The sequence below is a fragment of the Cnephaeus nilssonii genome, assembly GCF_951640355.1.
Source record: "Cnephaeus nilssonii genome assembly, chromosome: 9".
Lineage (NCBI taxonomy): Eukaryota > Metazoa > Chordata > Mammalia > Chiroptera > Vespertilionidae > Cnephaeus > Cnephaeus nilssonii.
The window spans coordinates 76,051,714-76,074,171 of NC_137080.1; the positions used below are offsets into that span (position 1 = coordinate 76,051,714).

The 22,458-nt window shown below is 51.2% G+C and overlaps 1 protein-coding gene across 2 annotated transcripts; it reads left to right on the forward strand.

The window, feature by feature from the left end:
• Positions 1–213: 213 nt before the first annotated feature.
• Positions 214–3,818, forward strand: LOC307105038 (class I histocompatibility antigen, Gogo-B*0103 alpha chain-like). 2 transcript variants are annotated; one of them, XM_079780432.1, is made up of 8 exons: positions 214–339; positions 601–870; positions 1,098–1,373; positions 1,963–2,238; positions 2,357–2,470; positions 2,908–2,940; positions 3,074–3,119; positions 3,272–3,818. In XM_079780432.1, exons 1-8 carry the CDS (start codon positions 267–269, stop codon positions 3,276–3,278), a joined length of 1,095 nt encoding a protein of 364 aa, XP_079636558.1. In that variant the 5' UTR covers positions 214–266; the 3' UTR covers positions 3,279–3,818. The 2 variants fall into 2 exon arrangements, with proteins under 2 accessions (XP_079636558.1, XP_079636559.1); XM_079780433.1 differs by lacking the exon at positions 3,074–3,119 and having other exon boundaries at positions 3,274–3,818.
• Positions 3,819–22,458: the final 18,640 nt, after the last annotated feature.

Below are 22,458 nucleotides of genomic sequence, written 5' to 3' on the forward strand. Positions count from 1 at the left end.
CAACGTCCCAGGTCCCAGGCCTGGTCTCAGGGTCCCAGCCCCAGGGCGGAGGCTGAAGCGGGAAGCTCTGTGTTGGGGAGTCCCCACCTCCCTGCAGTTTCACTTCTCCCTCTCACAACCTGTGTGGGGCCCTTCTTCCCGGATACTCGTGACGCGTCTCTAGTTCTCACTCCCATTGGGTGTCAGGGGCTAGAGAAGCCAATCAGGGTCACCTCTGTCCCCAGTTATAAGTCTCTGCGGACTCACAGACTCCCCAGACCTGGAGGATGCTGCTCATGGGGTCCCCAGTCCCCCTCCTGCTGCTCTGGGGGGCCCTGGCCCTGACCCAGACCTGGGCGGGTGAGTGCGGGGTCCAGAGGGAATGGCCTCTGGGGAGGAGGAGCGAGGGGACCCTGCGGGGGCACAGGACCCGGGAAAGGGCGTCTTCACCGCCCCCGCCCACACCCCAGACCCCAGCCCGTCCTGACCCCTCTCTTCTCCCTCCCGCTGCCCCTGTTTCCTCTCCCGGGCCCCTTCCCCTCTCCAGTCCTTCCGACCCCGGACCCCGAACCCGCGCCGGGAGGAGGGTCGCGGTGTCAGCCCCTCCGCTCCGGCCCCCAGGCCCCCACTCCCTGAGAATTTTCTCCACCACCGTGTCCCGGCCCGGCGGCGGGGAGGCCCGGTACCTGGATGTCAGCTACGTGGACGACACGCAGCTTGAGCGGTTCGACAGCGACTCGGAGAGTCAGAGGTCGGAGCCGCGGGCGCCCTGGATGGAGCGGGAGGAGCCGGGCTATTGGGACCTGAGCACGCGGAACGCCAAGGGCAATGCACAGACTTTCCGAGCGGACCTGCAGACCGCCCTGGAGTACTACAACCAGAGCGAGGACGGTGAGCCCACGGGCCGGGCGGTCCCGACCCCCATTGCCACGGACGGGCCGGGATCGCCCCGAGTGTCCAAGTGAGAGTTTCACCCCAAACCCACTCCCCTGAAACACACACCCGGGAGGAGGAGCCCTAAGAACTTGGACCCGGTTTTACTTTCAGTTTCTGTTTAATCCCCGCGGATGGGGCAGGGGCGGGGCTCAGTGGGTGACACTGACCTCCGGGCGGGTCAGGGTCTCACACGCTCCAGTGGATGTATGGCTGTGACATGGGGCCGGACGGGCGCCTCCTCCGCGGTTATCACCAGTTCGCCTACGATGGCACCGACTACCTCGCCTTGAACGAGGACCTGAGCTCCTGGACCGCGGCCAACACCGCAGCTCAGATCACCCTGCGCAAGTGGGGGGCAGTCAGTGAGGCTGAGCGATTCAGGAACCTCCTGGAGGAGGACTGCCTGGAGTGGCTGCACAGATTCCTGGAGAAAGGGAAGGAGGCGCTGCAGCGCGCAGGTACCAGGGTCCAGGGACCTTCCTCATCTCCCCTGGGGCTGGGGCTCAACAAGGAGACAGGACACAGGATCAGTGTCAGACACCCCTCCTTGGGGCCAGGAGACTGAGTCCGCTGGCTTTTCAGATCCAGTGACGCCCACCCTTCTCTCAGGGACACTTTGGGGTGCAGTCTCTCAGGGACAATTAGAGGGGAGACCAAGCCTGAAATAACTGATCAGGGTTCCCATTGACCCTGCAGTGGCTCTGGGACCCATGGGCGACTTGCTCTCTCAGGCCCTGTTCCCTCCCCTCACCCAGTGTACTTGAGGTCTGACACGGACTTTTCTGAGTCATTTGGCCTCCACCCAGGACAGGACCAGAAATCCGTTTCTCCCCCTGAGGCCTGCCTCCCACCCTGGGCTGTGTCCCTCTGACTAGAACTTTCTAAAGACTAGAGACCATCCCCAGATGCTGTGTCCAGGCTGCTGGCTGCTTGTGTGCTCCCTCGCCCTCCCCAGGTGTCCTGTCCACTCTCAGGTGGTCACATGGGTGCTGCTGGAGGGTCCCCTGACAATGCCAAGTTCCTGAAATTCCTCACCCTTCTCCTCAGACCCTCCAAAGACACACGTGACCCACCACCCCATCTCTGACCGCGAGGTCACCCTGAGGTGCTGGGCCCGGGGCTTCTACCCTGCGGACATCAGCCTGACCTGGCAGCGTGATGGGGAGGAGCAGACCCAGGACATGGAGCTTGTGGAGACCCGGCCTGCGGGGGATGGGACCTTCCAGAAGTGGGCAGCCCTGGTGGTGCCCCCTGGAGAGGAGCAGAGATACACGTGCCATGTGCAGCACGAGGGGCTGCCCGAGCCCCTGACCCTGAGATGGGGTGAGGCGGGGCGTGGGCACAGAGCCTGGTCTCAGGGAAGCAGGGGCCTGTGGAGGACTTCAGGGGGTCTGGGCTGAGGCCTGGGGGTCAGGGCCCTCACCTCCCCTTCCCTTCCCAGAGCCGTCTTCTTGGAACATTATCTCCCTAGTGGCCCTGGTTGTGGGCCTGGTCATCCTTGGAGCTGTGGTCGCTGTGGTCGCTGGATTGATGTGGAGGAGGAGGAAGCTCTCAGGTAGGGAAGGGGTGGGGCTGAGTGTCTTGTCTCACTGGGGGTTGCAAGCCCAGGTAGAAGTGTGTTCTGCTTCATTAATGGCAAGTACCATCCCCACACGTGTGGTTGCCCAGTGTGGGGCCCTATTTGCTGACACTCACGCTTCAGTAAGACACAGGTGAACATGAGGGACAGATTCATCACCTTGATGATTCTAGTGAGGGGGCCTGGTGCCCAGCACTCCCAGCTCAGGGTGGAATGTCCCTGTTGAGGACAGACCTCCGGGAGGATGGCTGGTCCACTCCCCTCATGTGTAGTTTCTTCACGTTTCCTGATCCTGCCCTGGGTATGTAGTCTCAGTTCTGGAAACTTCTCTGGACTCCAGGACTAGGAGTTCCTTTAGGACCTCATGGCCCCGCCTCCTCCCTGTCTTCTCACAGGATGTTTTCTTCTCACAGGTGGACAAGGAGGGACCTATGCTCAGGCTGCCAGTGAGTATGGAGGGTGACCCCTGAGATCATGTGATAGTACAGACTGGATCCCATGGGGGCCTCACCCCCATAGTTCCTTCCTTAGTCTCCTCTCCTGGGGGCTCTGACCCCATCCTGTTTTGTTCTACCCCAGGCAGCGATAGTGCCCAGGGCTCTGATGCATCTCTCACGGCTTCTAAAGATGAGAGGCTGACGACAGCAGGGGTTGGGGAAAAAGGGAGAGGACCGGGTGATGGGGATTCTTTGGGACATAGTGAGCCTGCATGGGCTGTTGAGAATGTCACTGCTTACAGCCACTGAACTGCATTTGTTCTTCATCATTTTCTTCCACAGCGTGAGGCACTTGTCGGGGACTGAGTGATGGGAGATTTGTTCACGCTCCCACTTTGTGATTCGGGAACCTCTGATTTCTTTCTGCCAACGGCATCTGAATGTGTGTGTTCCTATCAGCAGAGTGTGAGGAGGTGGGAGGCCAGCCCACCCCTGTCCGCCACACCCCCTCCCCAGCCTTCCTGTCCAGCAGAGGAGGGGCTGGCCCTCCCCATTCCTGTGTGTGCTTCCTGGTGCGCTCAGCTGCAGCTCCTTACTGCCTGATTGAAATGAGTCTGGATATGCATTCTTCTTCACTTCTTGCCGTGAAGGGGTGATGGGTTCATTAAAGGAGAACAGCCCGGCTGGTGTGCCTCCGTGGCTGAGTGTCCACCCAGGAACCAGGAAGTGATGGTTGGATTCCCCTTCAGGGCATATGCCCAGATTTCAGCTCAGTTCTCACCCGGGTCGAGCAAGTGGCAACCAATGGACGATTCTCTCTCATCATTGATGTTTCAATCTGTCTCTCCCTCTTCTTTCCTATCTTGGAAAATCAATAAAAATATTTTTTTAAAAAATAATTAAAGAAGAAGATCCTAAAATTTGAGAGGAAATAAATGGAAGCACCGAGAACTTTTCAGGTCCTGTGTGTTTGCTGTGCTGAGGCTGTTGCTGGGGGACAGGAGAGGCTGCGAGGACCGAGTTTGGTCAGGGCTGTGCCCAGTTGGTTCCTGGTCTCTCTTCAGCTGGGTCACCTCTCTGCTCCTTTGTCCTTCTCCCTTCAGTAGAACCTTGTCCCACCAGGACTTTCCATCACAGGGACTCCAACATCACCAGGCTTTGTACACTGTCCTCATGAGGAACATCTCCAAAACCGTGGGCAGCAAGGCCTTCCAGTGTGCGGGTCAGCCTAGGCTCAGGCCTGGGTCCTGCCCTCAGCCCTCATCTTCTGGGATTTATTTGTTGTTTCTTTGTTTGTGTAGAAGGCTATGCCTGTTTGTGTTCTTGTTAGGAGTTTTGGTCTCTTTCTTCTTTTGAGTGTCCCCTATCCAGCATCAGCCAGAGGTGATTTAGTTGTCTGTTATTGTGCCCACGAGGCACAGGGGTCCTGGCACACAAGAATCCATGGTCTGGAGAGATGAATTTTCAGTCTCATTTTGCTCTTGGCTCCTTCCAGGAATTGATTGTTCTTTCCATCTTTTCCTAAACTCTCAGTGCAACCAGGTCCTGGAAGTAGCAGAGAGGAGGGGTCCTGTAATTGGTCATCTTAGATAGGTTCCTGTTGGTATTCTACTCTGCTAGCCCACCCTCTCTCCCTGCCTTGCCCTCTAGTGCTGGCTGCAGTGGGAACCCTGGGATTTCTGCAGCAGAGTCTCCTGTAGAATCAGGGAGAGCCGCTCTGTGGGAAGAGCAGGTGCACGGATGTGCATGTGAGAGCTCGCTGTGCTGTAGCTGCCACAGGACAGCTGTGGTCTGAGGCCACGTTAATGAAGACGTGTCTGTAGCACAGGGAGGTGCTCTGCATTGATCATTCATGAACCAATATTGTTTGTGTGTAACATGTGTGACAGTGTTTCTGCATGTGGGGAACATTGAAGGAAAATCAGAAAAGCTGCTTTCCTGTGGGACATACGTTGTGTGGGAAGAAACAGAGTGAATGAAAAAGCACAGTAAACAAGGAAGGCGTCTGTGTGACAAGGGGTAACTGTTCTGGGAAAAAACGCCGTGAGGAAGGCAATCCCAAGTGTGGCTGTGGAGGACACGGACCATGGCTGTTTTGATTTCAGAGAGAAAGGGAGAGGGAGAGAGAAACATCAATGATGGGAGAGAATCATTGATCGGCTGCCTCCTGCACATCCCCTGCTGGGGATCGAGCCTGCCACCCAGGCATGTGACCTTGACCAGAATCCAACTCAGGACTCTTCAGTCCCCAGGCCAATGCTCTAATCCACTGAGTTAAACCACCAAGGTGTGTCTATTTGATTTGGTTGGCCAGTCAATGGGGGCCTCCTTGGGAAGGTGAGCTTCTGGAAAGCATTGAAGGCCCTGAGGAATTATCCCTGAGGATGTCGGAAGAAAGTGCTTTCCAGCAGGGAACCTCCAGTGCGAATGGCCTTGGGCAGGAGTGTGTCTGGTTTGAGAGGGAGGAGGCCAGTGTGGGAATGCAGCAGAGAGTAATGGAGATGAGGTAAAGACAAGGCCAGACCTCCTGGGCCTGGAGGATGGAAGAAGGGCAGGGACTGTGCTCTGAGTGAGGAGGGAGCCACAGGAGAGTTTAGAGCAGGAGAGGCCTGGCCTGTACACCCTTTAAAGGATCACTGTGGCTGTTGAGCTGTGTACAGTGGGAGGTGAGGGGCTGTGGGGAGGCAGGAGGAGGCTGGGAGGGGCTCCAGGCTGGAGAGGCTTCAGGGGCTGAGTGGTGGAAAGACAGGGCATGCTGGGATTCTGGTTCCTTCTGAAGGTGGACTTCAGAGCGTGCCTAATGGTTAATCTGGGGCATGTGAGAGAGGAGTCAAGGTCACCAAAAATCTCAGAGGACACAAGTAGAGAGACAGAGCTCCCATTAGCAGAGATGGGGAGACTCTGGAGCAGCCTATTTGAGGGGCATGACAGGCCTTCATTTTAAGCGATGCTGGAGCGGAGTGTCTGTTACAACACACGGGAGTCGTCGCATTGGCAGTTGGACAGAGGAGTCTTGGGATCAGGAGAGATGTTGGTTGGAGAAGCAGACTTGGGAGGTGACACAGGTAAATGACATTTGAGGACCAACGAGTTCACAAATGGACTGATGGCTAGAGGAAACAACGAAAGGACTGAACCCAGGACCCAGTGCTGAGCCATCTGGTCAGACCACACACCAGAGCCGACTGCTCTGTTCTGTCTCCGGGTCTGAAAACACTTGGACCATGGAGGCCCTAACGTTCCTGTGCGCAGGAACCACCTGGACCTCTTGTTAGGTCAGGACGTCCGGAGCAGAGTGTGAGAGTCTGGCTCTATCCCAAGGTGTTGATGCTGCTGGTCTTCAGATCCTACATTGAGCAGCGAGAACCCAGACCAGGACTCCCCGTGTGTGAGTGTCAGCCTCGCCTGCAGGGTTGTTACACAGGTGGTTCTGGTCTGTGCCTAATTCTCTGGGACTGTGGGTCTGAGAGAGGTTGGGGTTTTGTAAGAAGCTCACAAGCAATCCTGGGGCTCAGCCAGCCTGGGAACCACTGAGGCCAGTGCCAGAGCTCAGGGTGGGGAGGGGTTTTACATCCACATTTAAAGGGTTCATTTTTCCTTGGAAAGAAAAGGGAGGACTTTTGTCATCAGTTATGAGCCCTGATGTTGGAAGTTACATGTCATTCTGCCATGGGGTAGAGTCAGGTGGAAGGGTTAGGACATGGGCCCTGAGTCCCAATAATAACATCTCTGAAGGCTTTCTCTCTGAAGCTGTTCCCTAGATATAATTCTTAGAGCAAACAATTGAATCCCAAGCTATTCTAATCTATATAATAAAAGGATAATATGCTAATTAGACCGAACATCTTCCAGACGTCCTTCCTGATAAAAGCTGGGCCCGGGTAAAGCCACCCGTGGTCCTGGGCACCTGTGACTGTGGCCGGCCCAGGTGAAACCGCCCATGGTCCCGGGTGCCTGCAGCAGGTCTGGGCGAAGCTGCCCACGCTTCTGGGTGCCTGTGGCTGTGGCCAGCTAGGGCAAAGCTGCCCTTAGTCCCGGGTGCCTGCGGTCGGCCCTGGTGAAGCTGCCTGCGGTCCCAGTAGCCTTCCGCTGGCCAAAGGGAGGGAAGCTTGGGTCCTGAGTGCAGGGGCTGAGTCAGAGGCAATTAGGGGTGATCAGGCTGGCAGGGGAGCAGTTAGGGGCGATCAGGCAGGTAGGCAGAGGTGGTTAGGGACAATGAGGAAGACAGAGATGGTTAGGGGCTATCAGGTAGGCAAGCAGAGAGGGGTTAGGAGTGATCAGGCAGGCAGGCAGGTGAATGGTTAGGATCCAGCAGTACCAGATTGTGGGAGGGATGTCCTGGAAATCCCCTGAGGGTTCCCAGATTAGAGTGGGTGCTAGCCAGGCTGAGGCCCCCCTCCCCCAGCCAACGCCATGCACAAATTAAGTGCACCGGGCCTCTAGTTTAGATATAAAGTAGTATATATATGATATTGGGGTCTAATAGTATTTGGGGGGAAACCACAGGCTTCAAGTCACACAGCCAGAAACTGATCCACATTCAGCCCAGGTAGGGTCCTATATAGGAGCTACTGCTCTGGTGCTGGGCACAAATGTCACTGCTCACACCACTGACCCCTGATGCTGAACCCTGGCCCTCTGGCTGGGATGGCTACCTCTGCTGCTCCTGACACCTGCACTGTCACTGCCTCTCCCACCACCCTTGCCAAATGCAGCCTGCACAGTCCCAGCCTCTCTGTGTTACCGGGTCCTGAATCAGAGTCCGGCATGTGGTTACGTGTCCAGATTCATGAATGTTGGGGGACATGGGTTTCCCTCTCTTATGGAGGGACATGATATCTGCCTCTCACCAAGGCTCTTTATGTGTGGAATTCTCCTCCTGTAGGAAGAGAGTTCAGTTGCTGGGGTGAGGGATGGATAAGGATGACAAATCTCAAATGGAGCAAAGATCTGAGACTGGGACTTTGGGGTTGGCTGGAAACCAAGTGACAATAAAGGACAGCCCATCTGGAGGGCTACTCACTGGCTCTCTGTGGGATGGTGAGGAATTTTTGTCTGCAAAAAAATTAGTATTACAAGAAATGTTAAAGGAACTTCTCTTTTAAAAAAAATAAGAGAAAAAAATTCATAAATCTTAATAATAAAATGGTAAAAACTACATACCTATTGATATTCACTTTAAATGTAAGTGCATTAAATGGTCCAATCAAAAGCCATAGGGTAGCTGAATGGATGCGAAAACAAGACCCTTATATACGCTGTCTACAAGAGACTGACTTCAGATTGAAAGACACAGACCAAAAGTAAAGAGATCAAAGAGAGATTTCATGCAAATAGGAACAAACAAACTAAAAGCTGGGTAGTAATACTACCACCAGATAAAATAGATTTTAAAACAAAGGTTCTAATAAAAGGCAAAGAAGCACATTTCATAATGATAACGGGATCAATCCAACCAGAGGATATAACCCTTGTAAACATTAATGCACCCAACACAGGAGCACCTAAATGCACATGTAAAGCAAATATTAATGGATATAAAAGGATAGATTGACAGTTATATAGTCATAGAAGATCTATGCATATATAATGGAATATTACTCAGCCATAAAAAGAATGGAATCTTATCACTTGTAACAATATGGATGGATTTAGTGAGTATTATGCTAAGTTAAAGAAGTCACTAATATGTGAAATTTAAAAATCAAAATAAATGAATAAACAAAATAGAAACAGACCTAGATACAGAGAACAAACTGGTGTTTGCTAGAGAGGAGGGGGTTTGCATTGGAAGAAAAAGGTGAAGAGATAAAGAATTTCAAATTTGCTATCTTGTAGAGTCTGACAGAAAAGTATATGAAAAATTCACCAGTCAGGCCCCCAGTGACTGCAGCCCAACCCCGTGTGACATGGAGCAGAAGAACTGCCTGCTGAGCCCAGTCAACCAGAGAATGGGAGAGAATTAAAAGGATGTTTTACTGGGATAGCTTGTTACACAGGGGTCAATAACAGGAACACAGACCCTAGAGTTCACTGCAATTCCTATGTTCTCGTTAATGTCTGTCTCTCATGTCAGACTGTCAGCATCAGGAGAGCGGGTGTCTGACTGTTTTCATGAAATGTTTACCAGGCCTAAGGTGAAGCCTGGCACAGAGGCCCTCCGGCATCGTAGTGGGTGAAGGAGTGAGTAAATGCTGACCAGGCTCCTTACAGCTGATCTGAGTCAGGAACGGGGAGTCACTGTGTTTGGTTTGGAGCCTGTCTCAGTCCGATGGGGCTGCCATAACCAAACACCACTGACGGGGTGGCTGAAACACTACACGTTTATTTTCTCCCAGTTCTGGAGGCTTCAAGTCCAAGATCAAAGTGCCAGGCAATGTGGTTGCTGGTTGAGGGCCCTCTTGCTGGCTTGTAGGTGGCTGTCTTCTCCCCATGTCCTACCAGGGCCTTTCCTCTGTGTGCGCAGGGAGGGGGGTGTAGGTATCTGATATCTTTCTCTTATAACCACCTGTCCTGTCCCATTAGAGCCCCAACCCATGACCTCATCTAACCTTGATGATCTCCTTAAAGGCTCTGTCTCTAAATGCAGACACATTGGAGGGTTGATGCCTCAACATGTGCCTTTTGGGGGACACAACTCAGTCCATAAATGCTATCCCTCTGATGTGTGATTTTGTTACCTGCCAACTGGTCTCCATTTCCTGAGCCCCTCCTCAAGCCTGATGCTCAGTGCCCCCAGACTGTGGTCTCTCACACATGGGGCTCGCTGCCACACATGGGGCTCTGGGGAGCCCTCCCCTGGCGGACCCCCTGCCTGTTCAGCAACTCAAACAGGACCATAGCCTGGCTTATGACTGACAGAGCTTATTCCTCCCAGTTCTAGAGGCTGAGAAGTTCCAATCAAGGTGCCAGCAGATTCAGTGTCTGGTGAGGGCCACTCCTGGCTCATAGACGCCCGTCCCCTCACTGTGTCCCCCGATGTGGGCAAGGCCAGGCAGCTCTGGAGTCTCTGTTATCAGGGCTCCACCCTCATATGCCAATCGCCTTCCAAAGGCCTCACCTCCAAATACCATCACATTGGGGTTAGGTTTCCACCTGTGAATCTTGAGGGGACACACACATTCAGCCTATAGCACCCCCAGAGTCCTGGCTCAGCTCTCAGGAAGGAATGAGGCTTAGGGCTGAGGCTGCGGAGTTCCTATGTTCAGGGATGGGGGAGCAGAGAGCAGGGTGGGGAGGGTCCTGTCTGAGGAGGCGGGTGGTGGGTCCCCACAGAGGAAAGAGATGGGACCCCAGAGTCCTCTGGCCACACGCAGTGGAGGTGACGGGACCGCTGCTGGGCAGTGGGCAGCCTGTGTCCTCGCTGAGGTCCCTGTCGCCCAGCGCGGTGCCCAGCCCACACCCAGGTTCAGCGCCTGGTCCTCAGGGCCCTGGCCTGTTCCGAGGCCTGTCCTGTCCCAGGGGAGGAAGGGACCCCTGAGGGCCAGGACGGCCTGCTGCTCTGGGCTGGGCTCAGACTTGGCAGGGGCACTGGCCCAGCTAGTGGGACCCTGGACAGCCCAGGACTTGGGACCAGGGCTCTTCCCTACAGGGGCAGCCCAGCCCTTTGCTGTCTGTGACCCGGAGGACCCCACCCAAACACCAGCAGGTGTCCCCATGGCACACCCTCCCCTGCTGCTCTCCTCCCTGAAGCCTCTACCCCTCTGCGTGCTGACTGCCCCATCCTGACCTCCTCAGGGGCATCCTTGCCTTCCCAGGCCTGACACCCCAGCCCCACCCCACCCCAAGCTCTGAGACAAGTGGCACTTGTTCCCAGGAGGAAGGTCTCTAGCTCCAGAGGCAGCAGCAGGAACAGGGAAAAGGTTCTTGGGTGTCCAAGGTCCCATCCGGGGGACTAAGGACTCCTAGTTTGATTGTGGGGTGCAGCTGGACCTGGGAGCCAGTGTTTATGGCCCAGGAGACCTGGCTCTTTCCTGAGGCAGCGTCCACGGTGACTCAATGGGGAGGAAGAATCAACATCAGTGTGCATTTGGAGAAACACTTTGCACCCCGAATTTGGCCTCCCTCCTGCATTCAAAGCCCTGTTCTGGTGCTGGGACAGAGGGAGATCCTGGGAGGTCCTGGCTGAGCAACAGAAAGGGGAGCAGGCTCTTCTGTCCTCAGCCCTGTGACCACACGGGGGCGCCGCCGCGCTGCTCCCTGCTGCCTGCGCCCTGGCAGGGGCTGTACTGTGTGTGGGTCAGAGGGGGCTGACTTGAAGGCGGGGCTTCCGCGGGGGATGAAGAAGCTTTGGTGAGTCCTGGGCTCCACAGTGTCAAGGTCAGGACAGGACAGGGATTGACTAAGAAGATGCTCAGGAGCCAGGAGACATCTCTGAGGTTCCCATCTCCTCACTGGCACCCCCTCTCTCCAATCCCTTGAGGACAACACCATGGAAACCTGAAAAGTAGAAACATTTTCTTCTACTCCCTATTTCTGTGGGGTGTGTGTGTGTGTGTGTGTGTGTGTGTGTGTGTGTGTTTTCCTCAAACTCAGTTTTTGAAATAAAATTGTCTCTTATTTGGGAACAACATCTCAATGTCTCCACAACCTTCCACAGTGGGGAGCTGCACATTGGGACTGTTGGGGCTAAAGCACCACTCCCAGGGCCTTCTGTCCCCCAGAAGGACAGCAGAGCGGCCCCAGTGCCAGGGGTCACACCTGGCGCCCCAGAGGTCACAGCTCCAACACCAAGCTATCCCTGAGACCTCCTGTGAGCACAGCCCCCCTCTCAGGGTCCAGAGTGAGCCCGTGCACATCCTCTAAGACCCTCCTCTCCCTCAGGCATCCACCCCCTGATCCAGAAAGGCTCCACACACTGCCATGAAGACCCAGCCACCGGAAACCTCCTCATCTCCATCCTCACAGCCCCAGTGACAGCCCCAAACTGTGCTCCTCCCACCTCCTCTCTCACACACTCACCACCACCATCAGCCCTGAATCCACCAGGACTAACCTCATTCCGTCCTATTGCTGTTTGTCTCGGTCACTCAGTCTCCCAAACATCCTACGGTCTCCTCTCCACAAGCACCCCCTCCCACACATACTGTATCCTCACACATCACCTCCCACTGCCCTTCCCAGGGTTCCCAGCCCAGGACCAGCCCAATGAGCACCACCCTCCCCAGGATGCTCCTGCACCTCGCAGCTCTGAGGGAAACCTGGGTCTTCCTGGGACACGGCTCCCTCTGAAGTATCTTCCTATGGGTGTCTCCCCTCCCCAGACCTGGTACCCCATGTCCCTCACTCATCCCTGAACATTTTCTCCCATGAATCTTCTGCCATCAGATTGGAGCCCCAAGTTCCCTCCTTGTAGGTATTCGCTGTGGGCCCCGAGGCCATTCCTGATTTCTTCCAGCTCCTGGCTCACTGTCACCCTCCCCAGAGCGCTCCCTCTTTGATCCTCGATGATTTCAATAAAATCAGATGTGGAAGGCTGAACAGTGGCCCCCAGAGAAGTTCCACTGGAATCCATGGAGCCTGTGAGCAGGTTTCCTGACCTGGCAAAGGGACATGGGCGAGGTAATGAAGGGTAAGGACCTTGGATGGGGACACTGTCCTGGGTGATCTGGGCGGGCCAATCAAGGCACATAGACCCTGAAAGCAGAGAAGTTTCTCTGGCTGGAGGCAGGGGTGCGGCAGGAGAGATGAGGTGGAGGGGAGTCAGCGAGGCTCAAGGTTGGGGAAGGACTGGCTGTGCTATAGGGGCCACGGTCCGGGGCCACGGTCCAGGACCACAGGTGTCCTCTGGGAGCTCAGAGGGCTCTAAGTCCTGCATCTGTAGGAATCTGCCTTCACATAACCAAGTGGATGAGCCTGGCAGGACTCAGTGAGGAGCAGAGACCTGGCCACACATGTACTTAGTGCGGAGAGGACATGTGGGATGTGGGATAGACATAACCGTGACATAGTAAATGGGTGTTGTTCACAGGAACTCGGTTTGTGCTCATTGTCCAGCAGGGACAGGCATGGGGCATATATGGGATATCTTCATACCTTCCCCTCAATTGTTCTGTGAACCTAAAATCTAAATTAAGTCTATGTCTCTAAAGCTACACGTGTTCTGCCCAAATAAACTTGGACACTCACAACAGTTTCAATTTTTCAAAGACATAGTGAATTTCCTTGAACTGCTTTCATTGCCTTTTTAAATTAAAAATCATGAAGCAATTCAAACATTTTTAAAAGGGAAATAACATGGCACCCATGTACCTAATGCCTAGATTTAGCAAATATTTATATTATACACTATCTGTTTCAGTGCTTATAGAAATAAGACATTACAGATAAAATCCAAGTTCCCTAGTCTCCCATTCTTTCTCACTCTCCTAGAGGAAAATCAGTAACCTGAAGGTGCTGTGTGATCTCCCGCTCCTGAATATCCATCAGACCTTTATCTAATGTCACTTTGACTATTTTTGAAATTTATGTAAATGGCATTATACAAGAAATACTCTCTTGACAATGTTTTTTTCACTCAATGTTTTGGTTTCAAGATATATCCCTGTTAATATGTGTAAATCCAGTTCATTCATTTTCATTGTTGTGTTGTATTTCATTGTCTGACTATAATGCTCCTTTTCCCCTATGAGAGTGAATTTTAAAATTTTTATATATAAAATATTGTTGCAAAGCATATATATAACATAGTGTTGTAAAGCATATATATAACATAGTGTTGTAAAGCATGTATATAACATAGTGTTGTAAAGCATATATATAACATAGTGTTGTAAAGCATATATATAACATAGTGTTGTAAAGCATATATATAACATAGTGTTGCAGCGCACACCCTTCCTTCAGTGCGTCTCCTCGTTGCTGTGGGCTGGCGTGGCCTCCGTGCTCCTCACACTGGGGACAGCGCACTCCCTCCGGCCCAGGCCCAGGTGAGGGCAGACACCGAGAGCAGCATCTGGAAACTGTGAAAGCAGCTCAGCTGAGTCCTTTTATGCCTATTGGGTCTGAGAGTGTAAACTACTCAGGCTTCTAACTTATGTCTGTCTTTACATTTTTTTGTTTTATTCATTTTTATTGTATTTTATAAAAATATTGAGCCTCAACAGGTTGGAATTTTTAAAAAACCACACTTTGGATTTCATCGTAGACAGTGTGAGAATCTCTGCAAAGTTTCTACTTCAAAGTGGCATTTCTGTCTCGATGGTCAGGTGCCTCTTTGGCTCGACAAGCTATTGCCCAGTCGCACTCCGGAATGGTCAAGTCAGTGTCCCACCTCATCTGCAGCGTAAGGGTTTCCTTATCGTCATCCTCACATTATTAGACTTTAAATCCTCGTCCCTCGATAGCAGTGAAATATTTGCTTTTAATTAGCATTTCTCTGATTGATAGTGGTTTGTTGGGTTCCCATTTGTTAAATCCACTGTAACAAGGTGGGTTTTCTCAATCTGCAGTTGTGGGGGAGTATGTCTTTAGCAATCCAGCTACAGGAGGTAAAGTGTGATTTCAGGCATCACTGGTTTGAGAGGAAGAGCCTCAGGAGAGCTGGTTCTGACTGGATGGAGGACAGGAAAAGCAGGTTGTCGCAGATTAATGCACAGGCAGTCCTTCAGGGTTGCTTTTTCCCCTAATATTTCAGTTTGGGGACAGTTGTTTCTGAATTGCCTGTTTACATCTTCTCCCCATTTTTCTAAGTAAAACAAAACCCGAAATGCAATGTGGATACACGAGAAAGCTTTTCAGTCTGTGTTCTAACTTGTCCTGAGTGCGTCTTACAGAATTTGACAGGACGGGGCCAGAGGTGACAGCAGTGAGGCAACACTGGTTCTGAGGAAAGTCACATGACCAATGCCAGCTGTGCAGGGAGCCGCTGGGTTTGCGGCCCTGATGCAAAGACTACACCAAGGCCGCCCCTGGGGAAACATAACTGCCAGGGGCGCCTCCCACTGACCATCTCCATGTTGAAGCGGGATGGTTTAACACTCATCTCTAGGTCTGTTTTCAGCTGTTACACAAAGTTTAATAAAAATAACTCCATCTACTCTGAGCAATGTCTCAGAAATATATCCCATCCTATAGTTCATAGAAAACCCCAACTTGGTATAGAAAGGCCTGCAAAGATCCTATATAATAAGGAGGTAGTATGCAAATTGATCACTCCAACACACAAGGTGGCTGCCCACATGTGGACACAAGATGTCTGCCACAAGATGGCCGGCAGGGGAGGGCAGTTGTGGGTATCAGACCAGCAGGGGAGGGTAGTTGTGGGCGATCAGGGTAGCAGAGGAGGGCAGTAGGGGGGACCAGGCCTGCAGGGGAGGACAGTTGTAGGGGACCCAGGACTGCAGGGGAGGGCAGTTGGTGGGAACTAGCCTGCAGGGGAGGGCAGTTGGTGGGAACTAGCCTGCAGGGGAGGGCAGTTGGGGGCAACCAGGCCTACAGGGGAGGACAGTTAGAGGTGACTGGGCCTGCAGGGGAGGGCAGTTAGGGGCAATTGCCTGGCAGGGGAGCAGTTAGGCATCGATCAGGCTGGCAGGGACGTGGATAGGGGGTGATCAGGCTGGCAGGCAGAAGTGCTTAGGGGCAATCAGGCAGGCAAGCGGTTGGGATCCAGCAGTTCTGGATTGTGAGAGGGATGTCCAAATGCCCGGCAGCCATACATCCCCTGAGGGGTCCCAGATTGGAGATGGTGCAGGCTGGGCTGAGGGACCCTCCCCTCCCCCCAACCCCCCTGCCCGGGCACAAATGTGGTATACCAGGCCTCTAGTTAGAGAAATAAAATTATACATGTCTAAGTATTAAAAATGGAAATTTTAATTTTGCTATTGAAGTCAATGATGAGTCTTTTTTTTAAAAAATATATTTTATCAATTTTTACAGAGAGGAAAGGAGAGGGATAGAGAGTTAGAAACATTGATGAGAGAGAAACATTGACCATCTGCGTCCCGCACACCTCTTACTGGGGATGTGCCCCCAACCAAGGTACATACCCTTGACCAGAATCTAACCTGGGACCTTTCAGTCTGAAGGCCAACACTCTATCCATTGAGCCAAACCAGTCAGGGCTCAATGATGAATCTTGGTCAATGAATGTTTATTTTAAAAGAAAACCCATGTATTCTACTAAGCGAAGCCAGTTAGAGAAAGCAAATATCACATGATCTCACTTGTAAGTGGAATCTAATGAACAAAATAAACTGGTGAATAAATAGGGCCAGAGATATGAATACATGGAACATAAGGGGTTTTAGAGGACTTGGGGGGAGGGAAAGAAAGAGATTAACCAAAGAACATATATGCATATTTGCATAACCCATGGACATAGACAGTAGCATCAGGAAAACCTGGGGTGGTCTGGGGGTTGGTGGAGGGGGGCAAAGAGGGATCTCAGATTAGAGAGGGTACAGGCTGGGCTGAGGGACCCTGCCCCCTGTGCATGAATTTTGTGCCCCAGGCCTCTAGTTTAAAATATTGAATTTAAAAAAATAAATAAATAATAAAATATTGAATTAATGCAAATTAAGATTTAAATGTTGATGTTGTTCATTTTGTGCAGAAATGGACTGCACATTTTACCCATCTTCATTTCTCAGGAATATTTTCTGCTGAGACCTCATGGACAAATCAGACCCTTTTGGACTCAGTTTTTAAATCATTGTAAAAGAAGGGAAATAATACTCCCTACATCACATGATTATTATAAAGATAAAGTGAAATCAAGTAAATAATTTTAAAACTATTAAGAGTATACCGTTATTGCCCCAACTGGTTTGGCTCAGTGGATAGAGCATGGCCTGCAGACTGAAGGGTTCCAGTTTTGATTCTGATCAAGGGCACGTACCTCTGTTGTGGGTTCCCTAGCCCTGGTTGGGATGCGTGCAGGAGGCAACCAATCGATGCGTCTCTCACATCGATGTTTCTCTCTGTCTCTCCCTCTCCCTTCCACTCTCTAGAAAAATCAGTGGAAAAATATCCTTGAGTGAGTGTTAACAACAAAAAAGAAAAAAGAAAAGAAGAAGTAGAAGAAGGAATAAAGGTACGTGAAAGGCCAAAAGCTAAAATGTGAAGGCAGACACCAAATACCTATTTCACAATTTCCCTCAGGGCCAAATCTGTTCAGAATTTTATCCTCAATGACCCACATTTTAAAATGGAAAATAACCGTGTTTGACCTTCCCCTTTCTCAGAACGAGATTAAAGAGTAGCCAGGAGGTGGAAGGTCTCTTGAGATTCTTTGATGGGCTTCAGACAACTCAATGCACTAGAACCTCCCAAACTCCCAAGCTGTGGCAAAAGGATTCAAGTTCTTAAATACAGCCTGTTCCCCTCACTTAGACAACCGATCCTTTCTATCCTTAACTGGCCTCCCACATGAGAAACACATTTACAAATGTACAGTGCAGCTACTGCTGGCTGAAAGGGGCTAGCATATTTTCCAATTTATGAACTCAATGAACTTTTAAAAGACAACCTATTTTTACAGTGGAGTCATCTGTGCAGTGGTTTCCTTACAATTGTACATGAAATGTTTTTTACTATAAAATTGAGTGAATGTATTAAATTGAGTGAATGTATTAAATTAATGTTCTATGTCATAATAAAGGTATTAGTGCTTTAAAAACAAATAAAATCATAAAGGAAACATACTCTGCTGGGAAGACTAAAAGAGGAGAGAGAGAGAGAGAGAGAGAGAGAGAAGGGGAGAGAGAGAGAGACTTTAATGTGTTATGAAGAATAGACTGAGGATGTTACCTCAAAAATGTAACTAAAAAAAAAAGAGTGGACTGAGTCATTTGGGCGGCAGGAATACATAGCATTTCTGCCACACTGGAGCGACGAAGGCTAATTTTCTCCTTCAGCCTTAACTTTGATGAGCAAGAGAAAGTCCCCCTTTTCCCATTAATATATCTCCTTTGACACTTTTCCCAGGACAGTGGAGTTCTACTGAAAAGGGACTTCACACCTGTCAGAACATTTCATCTCCCTGGGGCTGGGCAGGGGGAACCCTGAGGCCCCGAGGCGATGTTTGTCACCATCAGCATTTCGGCCAGAGCCTTAGCCCTGCAGAGAGCCAGCGGAGGGTGGCAGCGCCCGGGCAGCCTGTCCTGGCCGGGCCCTCGGGCTCTGGTGGTGAACGCAGAGCTCTCTCTGGGCCTGGCTGTGTCCTTGTTCCAAGTGCCTGGTCCTGTACTTTCACCCGCGCCTGCGCACCCACTTCCAGGCCTTGCTGCACACACTGGGTGGGAAAATCTCTATTTTCTCCCAAGTGGGTTTCAGGTGAGAAGCCAGGTGATGGACACACGTCTCATCAGACTGCATTAGGGCCTGGATGGCCACCCACCTGGCCTGATGTACTAGAGAGGCCGCTGCAACATGTTGCTGTGGAATCGCTTTACTGTCTGCGTGGACAACAGACACTTGGCGTGAGTGAATCAGCCACCAGGTTCATTAGAACTCAGACTTGCAGCCTATCCTCAGCTTATAGAATAACACTGTTTTCCTTCTACCTAATTACCAGATGTTCTTAAACATCATCATTTTGTAAAAGAGACCGTGATGACAAATTGCCTCCTCAACCACATTGCCGGGACTCAAAAATGTTCCTGCAACTTGGAGAAAGAGTTTGCAACTTGCTGATAAAATGCAGTCCATAGGAGCCAGCACGGTTCGCGGGCAGTGAGCATACTCTCTTTGCACATGCTCTATCCATTCCCCTTCTGTCCTTCATCTTCTATATAACTCCAACTAAAAAAAAAAAAAAAAAAAAAAAAAAAAGGTCCAATCAGAATGAGAATGCCCTTTCCCCTATTGCCAGACTCTATGTGGTCATTTCCATCAAGCTGCTGGCTTCAGTGATATTCTAGACCTCCTCCTCAAAAGCCAGCAACTGCTTTCTTATTTAAAAATAAGAAATAAAAAATCCACTCTAGCTGGTTTGGCTCAGTGGATAGAGTGTTGGTCTGTGGACTGAAAGGTCCCAGGTTCATTTCCTATCAAGGGCACATGCCTGGGTTGTGGGCTCAATACCCAATAGGGGGGTGCGGGAGGCAGCCAGTCAATGATTCTCTCTCATCATTGATGTTTCTATCTCCCTCCCTCCCTTCCTCTCTGAAATCAATAAAAATACATTTTAAAAATCAAAAACTTACCACACCACCACCACTATAACAACAACAACAAAACTCAGAAACAAAAGTAACTTTCTTTAGCTTGATGAGGCTTGATGAAACACCTCCGGTGCATACTGGGTCAGTTGAATTGGACTACGTTGCATTGTTATTATGGAATTTTATTTGAATACTAGCGGCCTGGTGCACAAAATTAGTACACTGAGGGAGGAGGGGGTGCCTCAGCCTGGTCTGCGCCCTCTTGCAGTCCAGGATCACTCTCGCAGTCTGGAGTTCTCACAGTCCAGGACCCCTCACTCCTTACCACCCGCCAGCACCTGAGGAAAGAGATTCTCTCACCTCCGCCTCTGCACTTGCCAGCTGTGAGCCTGGCTTCTGGCTGAGCTGCGCTCTGCCTGTGGGAGCACACTGACTAACAGGGGGCAGCTCCTGCATTGAGCATCTGCCCCCTGGTGGTCAGTGCTCATCATAGCAACCAGTCGTTCCACCAGTTGTTCCTCTCTTTGGTCCATTTGCATGTTAGGCTTTTATTACATAGGATTTACACTGAGGGACTTCAATACCCAGAGCCTTGCCAAGCTTGCTCTGCACAGGTGTCCCATACATATGGGGAAACATATGGGGTTCAAGAGGCAGAAAACATCTAGAGTGGCCTACGGGGTGCTGCTGGCACCCTAACATTTAGTGTGGCGAGCAATCTGTTCTTAAACACACTGACTCCCTTCCTGGGAAGCCCTCCTGCTGAATATGACTACAGATCCTTGTCCAAAGGTTCACACACCTGTCCTAGAAAGCAGCAAAAGGAGGCTGATAAGACAACTGGGTGTGTAGAGCTCAGCTTATTTTACAGGCTGGCCTCCAGCACCATTCTGGAGAGCTTTTACCTAGTAATTCCCTCTTTGAAGGTGTTCGGCAACATGACCACCACTAGAGGGCGGAGCAGACCACATCAGTTTTCAAGCACTTTCTCCAGAGGTGAGGTTGAAAGTTGTAAGGACTAATGCTGGGCAGACCTGTACACTTAGCTATCTCTCCACCCGTGACTTCAGCCCACCGTGTGCTGTAGTGCTATGTGCTGACACAGGGGTTCTCCATCCTGGCTACTCCCTCACTGGGGGACCCCTCCTTCATTCTGGTTTCATGTTTGAAAATGCTCTTTAACGTGAAGGCAGGGAGGAAGCCTTTGGAGTAACAGTTATGGGACCTGGTCATATTTCATAGGGGAAACAAAATTCCCTTTAGAATATGGGCATCTCCACTTTCTGCTCTTGAGCCCAGGGAATGAATTGAAACTTCCAGGTGGCTTTTCCTTCCACCTTCAGTGTTTTATAGGAAAAATCTGTTATCACAAATAAAATTGCGTTAAAATAAAAATGAATAGGGTTGGGGATGCTGCACAATGTTTATTTTTACTGTTCTCATGAGTCACCTTTTCATTCCTAGAGCTCCCCCTCAGCTGGGCATCGGTCAGGTCCTCCCCTCAGGGTGCTCTGTGCACTGCTCTGCCCTCCCCTGGGGCTCCAGCCTTGCCTCCGAACAGCAGGGGGAGGTGCTCAGCCTGCCAAGCTCCCTCTGGCTTCATCCTGGACTGTGGGGGCAGTGCCGCTGTGCTTTCTTCTAGGGAACATGTGGGGACAGCAATTGGAATTCTTCATCTTAGAACATCTGCAAGGCTTTCTTTTGCTACCAGTTACCTCCTCTCATTATTAGGCTAACACATCACTTGCCTTTGTCCTGTTACTTAGTCTTTCAAATAACGTTCCCCTGTGCTGGTTAACTTGGAATGTCAACTTGCCTGGGCCATGGGACGCCCAAGTGATCTGGTGAAACGCTCTTTCTGGGTGTCAGTGGGGATGTTTCCAGGAGAGACAAGCATTTGGCTTGGTGGACTGAGCAAAGCAGATGGCCCTGTCCGGTTGGGTGGTCACCATCCAACCCGCTGAGAGCCTGAATAGAGCAGAAAGGCCGAGGAAGGTTGAATTCTCTCTCTCTCTCTCTCTCTCTCTCTCTCTCTCTCTCTCTCTCTCTCCTTCTCTGACTGATACATTTCCCATCAGGACACAGTGTGAGAGGAGGATAGAGACAGAGGCGGTGGTGAAGATGGGGATCTGGCCCTGCCACACCTCTCCCATACCCAGCAATCCCTCTCCCCTTCAGCGTGCTGAAGGGGAGGCTCATGGCAAGGGGCCGGTCCCATAACTGTTACTCCAAAGTGGCGTGTTCTGTGCAGCAGGATGTGCTACATTGAATTAAACGAGGGTCCAAGACGGCTGCTGCCCATTAAAGTAGTCCTCTTCTTGCAAGAAAGCTGCATCAAGCAAGAACTCTAGCAGAGCCCTACTGAGAAATAGGGAGGGCTGAGCCTTTCCTCACTGGGAGCCTCTGCAGCTGAAAGGCAGAACAGCCGCTGCTATGGCACGTCTCTGCCACTAGAGGGCGGGGCAGAGCCGCAGGTGAAGCCCTGGATGCTGGGAGCTGAGTGTTGGGGCAGCTGCAGCAGCCAGGGACTGGAGCTCCTCATGGAACAGGCACAGAATAAAGTATCCAGCGAGGAAGGTGTGAGGGTTTGGCCAGTGATGTGGGCGGTGGAAGAACTCACCAATGAGAGAAGAGAGAGAAGCCGGGAGGAAATTTAGTTTATTTTCCAAGGGAGGAAAGGGCCTGTGTATTGCTAGTCAACACAGGCAGGAAATAAAGGATCGCCTGCTCTTATAAAGCAGAGGCTTTTTGCTAAGCGACAGTGAAGGCAGGGGAATTCTGTTGAGGATGAGCAGATATCTGGGGTTGTCTTGAAAAGTTACATTTTGTTTGCTTCCCAGGAGACAGTCTGGCAGATGTCCTAAGGGGGTGTCTCATCAGTATTTTGCCCCAAGCCTCTACAGCTTAGAGCAAAGGTTATGAAGAGTTCATGTGAGTCTTGTTTGAAGGGGACAGGGGAAGGGAATTTTCTAACTAGAGACTCCTTGGTGCTAATTTTCCCTGAGTTGTGACAACAGTAGGTAGGAGGAGGGGGGTGCAAGAATGTAGCCCGGAGAGTAGCTTATCATGGTCCTGCTGAGCTGTTTGAATCAGAGGAGCTAAAAATTTGGGGTTTAATTACCAGGTGCTTCTCATAAATTGTGGATGGCCACCACAAAGAAAAATAAAGGCCTTTTTCCTGTCCTTACAGCAGGTGCCTTTGCAATTTCACCAGGAGAAGAGTAGAAACTAAAGGGAAAAGGTGACATTTGCTTAGAACAACTTTGAGTAATGAGACTTCCTGCATGAACATGACAGCAGGCTCCGGTAGAGATGAAGAGAGAAGGGAATTTGAGGTCATTTGTAAAAGTGGTTTCCCTCACAGGCACATGGCACATGTCCACTTTAGGGATATAAAGTTAGCTGCTCAGGGCCACGCTGGCCT